The sequence below is a fragment of the Gadus morhua genome, chromosome 20 (genome assembly GCF_902167405.1).
Source record: "Gadus morhua chromosome 20, gadMor3.0, whole genome shotgun sequence".
NCBI classification, from domain to species: domain Eukaryota; kingdom Metazoa; phylum Chordata; class Actinopteri; order Gadiformes; family Gadidae; genus Gadus; species Gadus morhua.
In genome coordinates, this window is record NC_044067.1 from 14224180 (window position 1) to 14237753 (window position 13574).

The window sequence follows — 13574 nt, forward strand, 5'->3', positions numbered from 1 at the left end:
AGCCGGGGATCGAACTAGCAACCTTGCAACCCGCTCTGCCTCCTGAGCTGCATGCTGCCCGTAGAACACATGCGGCGTGCGTGCGGAGAGAGAGCGCGGTCGACGGCGGGGGGGAGGGGGTGCGCTCACCGGTGGAGCTGCAGACGCTGCTGTTGGTCTGCGCGGCCCGGGTGCAGCCGCAGTCACAGCTGTAGTCCACTGTCACCTCCAGCCGGTCTTTGAAGCCTACCGGTTTGATGGTGAAGCTCTGGCTCGCTGCTCCTTTGGGGCAGCTCCTCGCCTCCACGTTCACGTCAAAGGACACCTGCAGAGAGGTGCCAAGGGCCAGACGTTAGGAAGGTGTCATGGATTCAATCTTTCACCTTCAGCGCTCTCTCTGATTTAACTCTGAGCCTAGGGTTAATGCGGAGTGTGCGTAAGAGAGCGAGGGTTGGGAACTCTACGTGACCGCCCTGCTGTGTGTCCTGTCCTAGAATAGCCCCGGGGGGAGGGGGGGGGAAAGAGATTTCAGTAAAGGGTTTGATGTGGCTTGCTAGCATAAACCGTGCAAGTTCGTCAAGATAAAACATGTTGTTCGGCGGAAGGAGCTCGTGTAGACATGCCGGTTTGGACCCGTAACGACGTGAGCCTTTGAGGCTCCACTCCACTACGTGTTCATCCGAAATCACCGAACAGCAACACTGTGTCTGCCAGCTCGCTGGGGGGGATTGCAATGCTCAAACTCTACTGTTCTTTTCCCCTCAAAATAGGGAATATCTGGTTGAAAGACATGGAAAGTATTCATGGCTTGAGCGTGGGCGTTAAGACGATGGGATGAAGACAATAACAGTTATGGAACACTTTTTTTTCCTGTACTGAAGGCTGTGTGAATACAGCTTTAAGGAGGTTTAACTAGAGCTCCCGGGCAGTGGACGGCACACACTGGGTAGCAACAGAGAAAAAGACATTCTATGCTTTGAAAATCCCGCCAGAGGTTTAAGGTCTTGAGAAAGGCAACGTTTGCGACTCCAAACCAACACATATATTAGGCCTTCGCAGCCACCGTGGGATCTGTTGATGTTGGCTACAGCGTGTGTGAACGAGCAAAGTTAAGGGGAAAGGAGAGGGGGGGGGGGGGGGGGGCGGGGGGTCTTTAAGTCACCTAATATAAACAACAACCTCTGTTTATTACACCTATTGACAATAGCGTAGGAGCGGTTCGAAGTGCGGCTGTCTCTGTGTCCTGCTGAGAGCAAATGGACCCCACTCTGCTTCTAATCTTCAAAGCACTATCTAAACCAGACTAAACTAGAAACTGTATTGGCTGTTATTAAAGCTCAAACAACTTTAGAAAGGCGGTAAAACACCCCGGAATCAAGACTGCCTTTCCTCCGAGAGTAAAGAGCTAGGAGACTAAACTCTAGATGCAAGTAAGGGAGGGTGGGGTGGTGATTGAGCAGTGATGCAGCAATCATGTATTTTGCCGTTTCCAGAATGTATGACAGACAGTTAATTGCTCGGTCAGAGAGGAAGTCAAGCTAGTGGCAAACCTTTGGAGAATGCATGTTAATTAGATAAAGTTCTACTGGCATGGCTCACCAGTAACCTCAAATGAGCATGTGGAGTGAATGGTAGCAACAAGTCAGGCTGAAAAATAAAGTAATGAAACTAAAGCTGGTTTTCCCGTTGACACACAGGGTTGGCTTTGCGCAAACCCAGGGAGCAATAAACTGTTTGGTTGCCTTAAACTATAGTGGACACATTAGCGACACAGCAGTGTTATCGACGTATAAACGGCATTGTAATGCATTTTGTGTGATTCAGAGCTGAATGTGTTTGTTTATCTTTCTTTTGCCTATTAATGATAAATAGCTGATGTTTGTTTGAGGTGTAATTCTAATTACTGACTGGAAGACTGTCATTTGACTGCATAAATAAATGATGGAATTTACTTTGGCTTTCGTGTTTCGTTAAAATAATCGCTAAATCTTTAAATGAACGATAATGATCCTAATGGGAGGGGATGGCACGTGGCAAGATTTGGCAGAAGCCTTCCCATAGATGAGGCCCAGTGACCGGGCAACTGCTTGATCCGAAACCGTACACGGGTACCATTTCAGAATGTCAAAGCATGGTGGCGTTGTGATGTGCACGTGGCTGTTCTCACATACGTGGCTGTTCTTACATGTGATTGTGCAACGACACGTTGGACAATCACAGGCGTCATTCTGACAGACAATTAAAACAAGCGTGATGAGGGAGACCGGAAATCATGGCAGGAGGAACAGTCCTCGAGCTCAGACAGTAAGGGGCAACTTAACAACATAACAAGCAACCAGATGAGATTTACAGAACACGTGAGTCACGAGGAGAGCGCCTCGCCCAATCATGAGGCTTCGTTAGGACCACTACGAAGTTGACCAAACCAAGGGGGTTGGTGAGGAGACACCAAGGGTGAGGTTGGGTCAAAGCAACCCAATTTGACTAGATTTCATTCTCCAGGATCATCCCAGGGCCAAAGAACTGACGGATTCAACTGACGATTCCACCTTGATTGAACCTCCCTGGATCAAAATAAAGCAACAAGATCTCTTGTTTGAGGTGTAGAGTAAAAAACATGTCTTCAAAAGGGTGGGGTGGGGGGGGGGAGGTGGGGTTAAAGTAGCTCATGTAGGTTGGCAAAAGGCCAGCCTACAGTTATATCGCACCCAAGCAATAACAAACCAGCAAAGCAGAATGTGTTTCTTGTTTCCTCTTATGAGATTCCCATGACTAAAGTGTGTGTGGGGGGGCGGGGGGCTTCATCATCCAAGCCCCATTGCCGTGGAGGACAAAAATATATGTTGATTCAATGATTATGACTTCCTGGTCGTAAAAAAAACAACAACAACAAAAATAGGATGCATCACGCCTTGAGTGTGGGAAAAAACAAAACGGCCCATCATGTAATTAAAATGTTTCTGTTTGTTTGGACAGGACATCTTGTAAGGAGATGAGCGAGGCGGTGGCTCCACCCGGGCCCATTCATATACATGAGGCCCATTCAGTGCTCTGTTCCCGAGAGTGTTGCTCTCAGAAGGAGGCCGGCTCAACCTTACCAAATCCGGGGCGAGAATTTCTCCCCTTTCCATTTCTCCCGTTTCTTTCAGGGCTAGTGGTCTCACAAGCCCCCCCCCCCCCTTCTGCCCGGCTTTTATGGAGGTTCATTGAGATGCACCGGCAGTGGGCAGGGCCATGGAGGCCGAGCACCATAGAAATACCCTGGCTGACAACTAGGTCGGGTCCCCCATCCCACATCCCAAGTGGAGGGGTCCCAGGACTCAACTGAGTCTCCCTCTGACAAATGTGGAAAAGATTGAAGCTGAGATAGAGAAGAAGCGGAAGAGGGGGGAAATTCAGAAGGTTGGAGCTTGCCTTTACAAAGTAGCCACTCGCTAGCCATTTCAATTGATCTCTGAGCTCACGAGCCAATACGATTGGTCGCCCTGCATAATGTGCAGGAGCTGGCGGTGGGAGCGCGGCAGGGGTCAGTGTTTGTGATTTGAACTGAACAAAACTCAAAGCGATTAAGCTGTGTAAGGATCCAGTGTCACCTGACCTGGCTTTTTGTTCAATGAGACAGGAGGGGGACAATGCATTCCACTGGGGTTGACATGTTGGACATGGGCCCATGCTAGGGCGAGAGCACGTAAGAGAGAGAGACAGAGAGGGAGAAGAAACCCTAGTCTTCTGCCATTCAGTAGATATGAATAAGATCCCAACTTCTATTCTAGCTCATAGCTCTGAAAGCCAAAGGAGATCAGTCTGTGAGGTAAACAACTCAAGTTATTAGTATTTCATTTCCAAGCATGGCCCCCTCCCTCCTACCCAGCTTAACCAAACTATACACAACTCTCAGTTCTGCCTCCATTATAATATGATTCATGAGTTCATTAGTGTAGGCAATCCACAAGCATTGAGGAAACTAAACAGACCTACAGACTGTACAGTGACATCTATGGAGTGAAATAACTTTATAAAATAAATACATTCCAGAAGTCATTGAATTTCTTTTTTCTAAGAATACTTTAAGAAGATGGAATGAATTCTGAACTCCTCCGACTATTCTGGTCTTAATTTTGAAATTTGAACAAGTGAATCGCGACCGGCGTCCCTAGTGTTTAGCGCTCTGCACAGCCATCACAGACGGTCAGCAGGGAATATGTCTAAATGCATGTACGTCATTATTTGACACCCAAGTATGGTTAAACATGACTATAAATCAGTATAACAACGTTTATAGGTCATAAAAGTCAAAAAAGCATAATAGGTGCTCTTTAAGTAACAGGCTAAATCAGTGGTCAAATGTGATTAAACTTTGTTCCATAATACACAAAAATATATAATTACAAGAGTCAATGATGTCATTACTATAGCAAAATGTAAACCTATAATCTGCAATTCATGCTGATAGTGGATGGCCTTCAGCCCTACAACAATTGTTTTGATTTCGGTAATGCTACTTCAACTACAAGCCAACTCCACTGGAAACACTCTTTTCACTTCCCATAGCGAGGGGCTGTTGTTTCTGTAAAAAATGTGTACTTTTTAATAGAATGGAAGAAGAGCCATATGCAGCTTTCAAGTGTATTCTTACATTGAGTTAAGTCGGTTTCCCAATTTATGTAACCTACACTGGACTGTGTCGTGTAGTGTACTGGCTTCACAAAATTAATCCATACTATATTCAACAACGGTGGTAGAACAGTATAAGACTCAAACATTGGCCCACACGTGCTGGTGATGTCCATTTAACGATTTAAAGCAACACAACCTTTCCTCCACTCCTACAACTGTTTTATTTGATCAAACAGAAACTCCACCCAGCTGGCGTTCGTCACCAGCTGCCCGGTCACAACCTCACACTCAGTGACTCGACAGGGCTAATGCTAGCAGGGAATCTGTTCACAGCATGTGGACATTCCTCACAGCCCTCCTGGGCACCCTGGTTCAGAGGAGGGCACCCATCCCGTGTTCAACAGGAAACAGAGGAAGGCTGAGAGAGTCATTGTGATCTCTGCCAAGAGCTAATCTCTTAAGTCTCTCGCTGTTTAGCGACATGGAGCTGTGTAAAGCTTGCTCAAAATAACAATAACAAACGGAAGCATTTTTTAGATGTTCTTCAAAGTTCTGTGTAATTACCAGGCAGAGTATGGTAAGAACAGCCAGTTACTGCGGAACGCCCTCAATTTGACTCAATATTATAACATCGTGTAACACCTCTGGTATAATGCATCAAGTATCTTCATTGTAATGTTAGCGATTAAATACATACATTATACGTGAACTGTGTAAAACTGAAACCATTCTCTTCTGAATAATGCCTAAATGATGTGGGGCTGGAAGGCGGTACTCACGGTGTCCCCTATCTTCAGGTCAGAGCACTTCCGGAGGCCCGGTAGCGGCTGTCCGTCCTGGCAGGTGGCGGTGAAGGACAGACTGATGTCCTCTGGTTGGTCCGACACGGTCAGCTCCACTTTGGACCGGATGTTCTGGAAGGGATGAGCATGTTCCACTTATTTGTTAATAATCTTAATGGACAGGAAAAAGATGAAAAAACAAACAAAACACAATTTTAATGCCATAAACATTCAAGACAACTAGAAGTTTTCCGAGCCCTTGTGCATCAAAGTTAGCATGCAAACATTTTGCAGATCCTTGAAACCTAAGCTCTGTTAATGTGCTACCACACAGCTATTAATAATACAAGTGGTAGATGTTTGAGTCTGCTAGCAGGCTGGCTGGATGGGCAAAAGGCCTCAAGTGAGGCAAGCCTTAGAATTGCTTGGGCGGGTTGCCACTGCTAATTTACACCAACTGTAAACCTCAGAGTGGGCATGGATCCAGGTCATATATACACAGGGGAAGAGACACGACAGCTTGTACAACATGTGTCAAATGAAACACTTAGGCACAGACTGCTGTGGAGAACACCACTGCAAAGTCCCGAAACCATCAACGCACACAAACAAACGTTGTCACTCTCACACACTTAAGACACTTAAGTCGGTTTTGAATAAAACCCTTTCTCATTTCGAGTGGTGTGCGCAACCAATCTCAGGTTGGGGAATACCGTTTAGCAGCTTGGATGGGAATAACATCAGACGGTTAACATGTTCTCCTGAGCACAGAGCCTCCCACTGAAACTTTCAGTGTGAGGGCTTTGTTTGACACCTGCTTTATTTAGTGAGGACACGCTGCCCCTTTCCTGTTGCCATCAGATGCAAGAGTACTTCTTTGCGGCTGAAAGGGGCAAGGAGAACTGCTGTGCCTATGGACAACACTGACTCAACAACAATAATGATTTAGATATGGTCAATTAATTTGCATTACTCCTCTGTCATTGAATCTGTTAATTAAGGAAGAGAAGGTGTTTTTTTTAGGGGCTTTTGGGGGTATTTGTGTTAGTGGAATGAGGACAGAAGATTACCTCCACAATTATGAACCTCTCTTGTTTGAGTGTGGCTAAATGAACAGGGAATCTGCAGATTTCAACCAGTTCAAAGACTTTTTAATATGTTTATTCAATTCAAATTAAAGCACAAATTAATAAAAATGTATTGCCCAATGGCTGCTATCCTCAACCTCGAATGGTTTTTAAGTAAACAAAATTATTTGTATGGATATTTGTTCTTATTTGTTTAACTCATGCACGCAAATTAATAGCTATTTCACATTAAATATCGATGTTTGACAGTTATTGGTTGGAGGTGTATTATTTTTCATCTCCAAACCGTCCAAAAACATAATTAAGACCTATGCAACTTTATTTAAAACTTTTTTATGCCTTTTGATGGCCTTCAATTTACATATCTAATTTCATGACCCTTTAATGTGTTAAATATCTCCTTGGATACACAGAATTGAACCTTGGTTGAAGCCACAATACAAAGCTCCTCTAAAACCACACATCAATCCATCTTTCCTACAATCCTCACATTCATATAAGAAGCATCCATGTTCTTTACTTACGTTGTAGGCATTGACGATCAGTTGAATGATGTTCTTTGAGTCCATGTCGAGGATTTCAACTGTCGTTCCCGGAATGAGGGCAGTATAATTCTTCAACAAGGCAAAAAAAAACCACAAAACACAAACAAAAGACACAAGGGGAATTACTTCATGATCAAATCATTGATACGCATTAGCTGAGCAACAGATAGAAAGACAAAACTACCTTGTAAATGACGTAATACCTCCTCGTCACCGCAAAGATGAGATAGATATTATTTTCGGCCAGTTTTTCTCCAAGCAGACCGAGAGAGGGATAATCCTGTGGAAATAGAAACATTTCTCTATCATAACAGAAAAAAAAACTTTGGCCAGACAGGAAGTGGGTGAAAGGAAGTCATCACCATACTGATAACAGTGTTATGTTTACATAGGACTCCCTGCCAAGAGAACAAGTTAAAAGAAGAGAGGCTAAAGGGCAGAGTAAGAGAACCAGCGTCTTATTATATTACACTCATTCCATTACCCGTCTGTGAGCCAGGCTTCTGCCGTTAACTGCTGCCGTTTGTGGTGTTCTTTGTGGCCCTGAATTTGAGTCAATGTGCGGGGGAAATCTAGGATCTGACCAATGACAACTATCCAATTGAATCCATTCTAATTTATTTGGGTGGGGAAATCCAGGCAAAGAGAAAGAATCTCAGTCAATCCACTACAGAAAGACGGAGGGATTAAATTCGAAATTCCTGACTTCGTACTAACAGAATTTCCGCACGTCCTTAATCAAATAAAATTAGCCATTGGCCCAAGTTATTGTGGAATAACTGACTTTAGAAATCTGTGTCTGTTTAAGCCCCTGCAAATGGTTAGCAGGATTTAAGTGCTTTAATACAGAGATCCACATTTACAGTTTATTGCCGTTCAGTTGATTTGTTTGAAGGGACTATTTGCTCTGTGTGTTAGTGGCATCACCGTAGATGCACATAAAGCCAATTAGGTTTTACTAAGAGCCTTTGACCAATCACATGATTCTCAATAATATTAATCTATATCCACTATTTCTTTCTGGGGTAGTGTTTTTATATCCAATATGCATGAAAATAAGTTGAGAGCACTTAAACTCAGTTTAAACAGGGCCTCTTTGTCAAGCGATACGCGTCGTAACACAATACATGTGCCACTGCTGTCAAACAACTACAAAAAGAAGCAGGATACAACACTGCACTTTCTAGAAGGTGGCTAATCTCTTCTTCCAGTCTCAGATGATCCGATTAAGTGTGGAGCTGTATCGTCGCCACGGTTACCATCTGGGTGGAAGCACTGTTCTCGTTGTTCTTGTCCAGGTGACACTCTCCGTCGTTGGGATTGACCAGCCCTCCCAGCTTCCCGTCCAGGGCCAGGTGGGGCACGTCGTCCGTGGCGAACACCAGAAGGTGGAAGGCCTCCTTCCTCCAGCCGATCTCCTCCTGGTGGGGGTTTGGGAGGAGCAGGGCAGAGGGATCAGAAACGCCGCCCCTGTGTAACCCTTGAGATCCATTATCGTGACGCGTGGATACGCTGGGGCTTCATATGAACAGGGAGAGGTTCTGTATGGTGGATTTTTTGAATATCGCACTCAATTATTATACTATTGTATAATGCAGATCATAGAAATATTGGAACATGATTGCAAGAGCCTGAAACCTTGCACTATGAAGCCATTTAAGATAAACAGCAATTTTGTGAAATACAATCAAAAATAGTGCATTCAATAGAACGGACATGACATCACCTGCCTTATCCTTGTTAAAAAATAATCCAGAGCCACCCAGTGCAGGCCGGGCCTGGGTCAACACCACACAAAAGGAGCAGACAATAGAACAAGTGAGGATTTGACAGGGCCGCTGACTAATGCCATAGGGCTCATCAAACAGAACCGTTGTTGCAACACCAGAGGTATGAACACCACTATTTACACTTCCAGTAGTTCCCTAAATCCCGGCTACAGTGCACAGTGGCCAGGTGTTCTTCTATGGCTAATAAAAGGGCCCTTTTGAAGTGGCCACCAGAGGAGTGGCCGTATCATTCAGCCTTCGCGGTCTACAGATAGACCACACCAGGAGCTTTGTGTTCCTAACACGGCCCTGGTGGGTTCGGTCACCATCAGCCCCTCTTGAGGGATAAGGAGACACCCCTTAAAACGTGCAGTTTCTGCTGGCGCTGTGGTTCCCACAGGGAAGTGAAGCTAAATAATCACGTGATAATAAAAATACTTTTGCAATCGTATATTTATCGAAACACACATTTTCTATATTTCTTCTTCATGCTGGGAAAAGTGACCCAATTGCCTGCAAATACCGGTGATGTAATGATTCCTTACACTGGATAAAATATAAATATCATCACCCGCCACCCCCCCCGCAGAACGTGGCAACGGAGGAGTTCCAGTAGACTTAATTACAAGGCAGAAGCTACTGGAGGGGAGGAGGAGGAGGCTATCCTTCACTTCCTGTGGGAGACAATTGACCGGGGGAGCCCCTGTTACAAGATTGCGACCTTGCTGGTCAAGTCTTTCTCGTGCATGACCAGCTGCTCCACAGTGCACTTCCTCATGACCCCCCCCAACACACACACACACACACACACACACACACACACACACACACACACACACACACACACACACACACACACACACACACACACACACACACACACACACACACACACACACACACACACACAGCCTTTAATTAACAAGTTAAAAAAGGGGGAAGATGCCTCCAGTAGCTATACAGAGACCTCCCCAACCACTTCCCCTCCCCAACCACTTCCCCACCCCAACCCCTGCAGCTGTATTCATGCTTACTCAGCAGTCTCTCCCCATAGTCATGTCAAGCCTCATTCATTGATTCCCATCAACGGTTTCCTTCTACATCCTACATGTTCGAGAAATGGTAAAGCAGAATCCTTCCCCCCCGAAAACATCCCACCTCAGAAGGAGAGGCTTTTCGCGCTCACCTTGCAGACGGCGGCCTGCACTATGGCGTCGAAGCCGCCCTCCGGAGCGTCCCGGTTGCGCGACACCATCTGCTTCTGCACCTCCTGGTTGAAGCGGTCCACCTTGTCCGTGAGCGACAGGACATGGCGGAAGCCAAAGGATGGCACGCAGTTGGGGAACAGCTTGTATCTGTGGAGATGGAGAGGGAGAGGGTTGTGGGGAACCAGTCTGCTACATTAAGGGCAACCATGAGCCTTCCCCAGTGGCGTTTTGTAGTCATCTTCTTTTGCATTACATTTATGCATTTGTATTTTAGCGGCTTGTGACCAGGGCTTATGTGTCCTGAGGCCTCCAATATTATACAGTAGTTATGATTCGCTACATATCTTTTTACACATTACTTCTCTGTAAATATGTACAAAGCTTATTTTAATTTACACACAAACACAACCGCAATTACCAATCATATCCTCTCCCAACATGATCGGCTGTTTTTGACCATACATCGCCTGAGTAAGGATCAAAATAGTTTATATATGTGTCCCCTTAATGTCATCCTGCAACATGGCAGTGTCTGACACACACACACACACACACACACACACACACACACACACACACACACACACACACACACACACACACACACACACACACACACACACACACTAGCCTAGTTGGGAAGTGAGGCGCGATGGCAGCCTGTTAGCTAGTCCAGAGTAATCTAACCTCCAGGGCAAACATACCCTTGCCTTCTCTCCCCATCTATTCTAGGTCTCTTTTCAGTCAACAGACATGCACACACATGGATGTAGAGAGGCAGTGGCCATTTTGGAGCACTGGCTCTCTCAACTATCAGAGGTGATGAATAATGAACCATGCATGGGATTCTCTCCCGATACATCTTTCATGAATGGTTCAAAAATAAACCCTGTGGATGTAATTTTTGAAGAGCTGTGCCTGGCCTTTTTGAGCTCTCAATAGGTGGAACGATGACATGTCAGGATCATTTTGGGCCAGAAGAGACTGATATTCAAATTGGATATTTGGACAAGTGGTCATGATCATACGGCCCTGATAAAATGATCATGATCAAATTATCATGATCAAATGATCAGTCATGTGAGTATGATGACCAGACTGATGGAGGCGTCCATGTTTGTTACAAATATCCCGAGTGCTGTGATGATGCCTTTGATACCTGAACCACAGAACAGTAGTTGGTTTCATGAGGTCAAAGTCTCAGATCACGTGTTGAAAGCACAATGATATTGTTCTGCTCAGCACACAAAGGCATAGTGCATGACACACATTCTGCTCAACATAAATTTGCCTCTGGATAGCATTACATTAGGACCATGAATCCCGCATCTCTCCCCCGTCCTTACCCATTGCAGGGGTTGTTCTGATACTTGGGCTCTGTGTAGGAAAAGGGGGAAATGTTCTTGTCCACGAAGGTGCCGAAGCCCAGCCTGAAGTTGCTGGTGAGTCGGCTCATCTCCTCGGTGAGCTTGGTGCCCAGGTTGTGGATGGTCACCAGGTCGTCCTTCATGGAGAGGGAGAGGTCCATCAGGTAGTAGAGGTCAACCGGGTAGTCCTCCACCTGCCTCACCTGCACCTGGAACGACGTCTGGTCACCTGGACCCCAGGGTGGGGGGATGGGGGGGAATGAGAGTGATGATGCAGAGGCGTAAACTAGGCACAAATCGGCGGCCACAATATTTCGAAATGGAAAAAGGTTCTGGGACCGCTCTTTGCAGTTTACGACGTGAGTGTTGTTGAAGGAGATAATGAGGTGGATGGCCATGGTGCTTTGGACAGGCCAGGGGTTCTGTGGGGTTCTAGTCTGGGGTGAATTTGAGTGCTTGACAAACCTGGCCGCAGGCTCACAGAGATCTTCTGCGGCATGATCTGGGTGACCTCGTTCTGTGAGGGTGCGGACCCTTTAGTGCTCAGCGGGTTGCTCTTCAGGATGGAGGTCTGACTGCTGGGGAACTCGATGAACTGGGCCTTGCAGCCCCGGATCTGTAGACTTTGAGTGAGGTCACATCTCACTCTTCCGAAGCCCTGCAATGATATTAAAAACAGAGCTAACTGTCAATCACTGGGCGTTGGAATGACTTTGCTTTGCGATTTGGCTTCCTCTGGTTACAGACAATCTCTCAGGGATGCTACATTCAAGAGTAGGATTTTGCAACTGTTGTGCAAAACGATGCCAAAACAACAACAATGAGCGCGTACCTCTTGTGCGCACCAGGCGCAACTTGGGTGAATTAAGATGCATTCTTCACATGATGTCGCACTGCCACTCATACACACGTTGAGACCTGAGGAAGGGGGAAACTCGGTACAGAAACTCAAAAAGGACTGACCCATTTATCGCAATTTTAACTAAATATAGAGTGGCCTACTACCACAATGTCATAAAATAACATTAGGCTACCTATATCATACAACAAAAACATAAAATGTAATAGGAAAAACATGTACGCATGCATCAATGTGTAACAACAAAAACATAAGATAGCGATAACATTGCAATAGGCTGCACTGTTGCTTTGTGACATTCCAGCACAGCAGTCACTGAGGCATAGAGATTAGTGCTGATATCTCAGGGCATGAGTTATATTGTAGAAAACGACAGTGTTGTATATTTTACCTTGACCGCTGTGCCAAAGTATCTCGAAAACCATGCAGCACAGAGTTGCACGCCGCAACAATGTCGCTGGGTTCATCATTGTGTCACTTGTTGGGGAAACAAAATACCTCAAAACAACTATTGGTTGAGTAGGCCTAACCAATACCGTCTCGTGGATTGTCCGAAGGACGTCTTAATGGATGGAGTCCACTCGGTCAATGCAAAACACCGAAGTAACGTCCACGTTGACCAGATTTGTATTCCATTCCGCGCTCATTCCGTCAAGCTGGGGGCGCCTTTACGCTTCATGTTGTGGTTGGACATTATCATCCATCATTGCAACTGCTCAATGAGCAAAACACGCAACTCAATCACGTATATAGGATCAATGACCACTGCATGTTTTCTTTAGAAACTTCGGTATCGTTCCATCTCAGTACTGGTCCACAGACGACTCCCGTTGATCCCAATCAATCAGTCACTCCATGTCTTCGAATCACATAGTTCTCTGGCTGTGGCGAACAAGGAATACAAATGTCAACAAAAAAATAAATCTACCACGTCTGGAAGTCGTGATTTCGCTCTCAAGTTTGTTTCTCGGCTTCTCCTGTACGCGACGCGTCCCTCTTGGAATCTCCGCCTATTCCCGAGGGGTCTGGCGGGGAGGGGGGCAGAGATGACCCGTTAACCCTGTCGCTGCCGCGGCGTAGCGTTGATTCCTCTGGACGGATGTTTTTTACACATTTGGAACAGGTGCAATGAGTAAATGTGGACTATCGATATGGAAACGTGGACCACCCCTTGTCGTTTTCTCAACGCGATTGCCTGATTGCCATTCGTTAAGAACTCGCTTTTTCCAACCCTTGGTGACATCCTTTGTGTGACGTCGTGTGTCATTTACATTCCTATAGTAATACGCGCATGACTGAGTCCAGAATCCAATAAGGCGTTTGCCTGTGACATTTAAAGAAATACAGCTGCATTATCAAT

General features: G+C 45.7%; 1 protein-coding gene across 2 annotated transcripts in view; it reads right to left on the bottom strand.

Annotated features, from left to right (window-relative positions):
- Positions 1 to 13437, bottom strand: part of itgb5 (integrin, beta 5) — a 34527-nt gene extending 21090 nt beyond the window's left edge. The window contains exons 1-10 of one of the 2 annotated variants that reach the window (XM_030343673.1): positions 12606 to 13437; positions 12188 to 12273; positions 11821 to 12013; positions 11335 to 11584; positions 9967 to 10135; positions 8271 to 8432; positions 7196 to 7291; positions 6991 to 7080; positions 5376 to 5510; positions 130 to 304 (exon numbers count right to left, since the gene is read on the bottom strand). In XM_030343673.1, coding sequence (XP_030199533.1) covers positions 130 to 304; positions 5376 to 5510; positions 6991 to 7080; positions 7196 to 7291; positions 8271 to 8432; positions 9967 to 10135; positions 11335 to 11584; positions 11821 to 12013; positions 12188 to 12273; positions 12606 to 12684 — 1435 coding nt within the window. In that variant the 5' untranslated portion in view covers positions 12685 to 13437. The remainder of the gene's footprint in view (positions 1 to 129; positions 305 to 5375; positions 5511 to 6990; positions 7081 to 7195; positions 7292 to 8270; positions 8433 to 9966; positions 10136 to 11334; positions 11585 to 11820; positions 12014 to 12187; positions 12274 to 12605) is intronic. The other variant, XM_030343672.1, reaches the window with a different exon arrangement.
- Between the last annotated feature and the right edge of the window lie 137 nt (positions 13438 to 13574).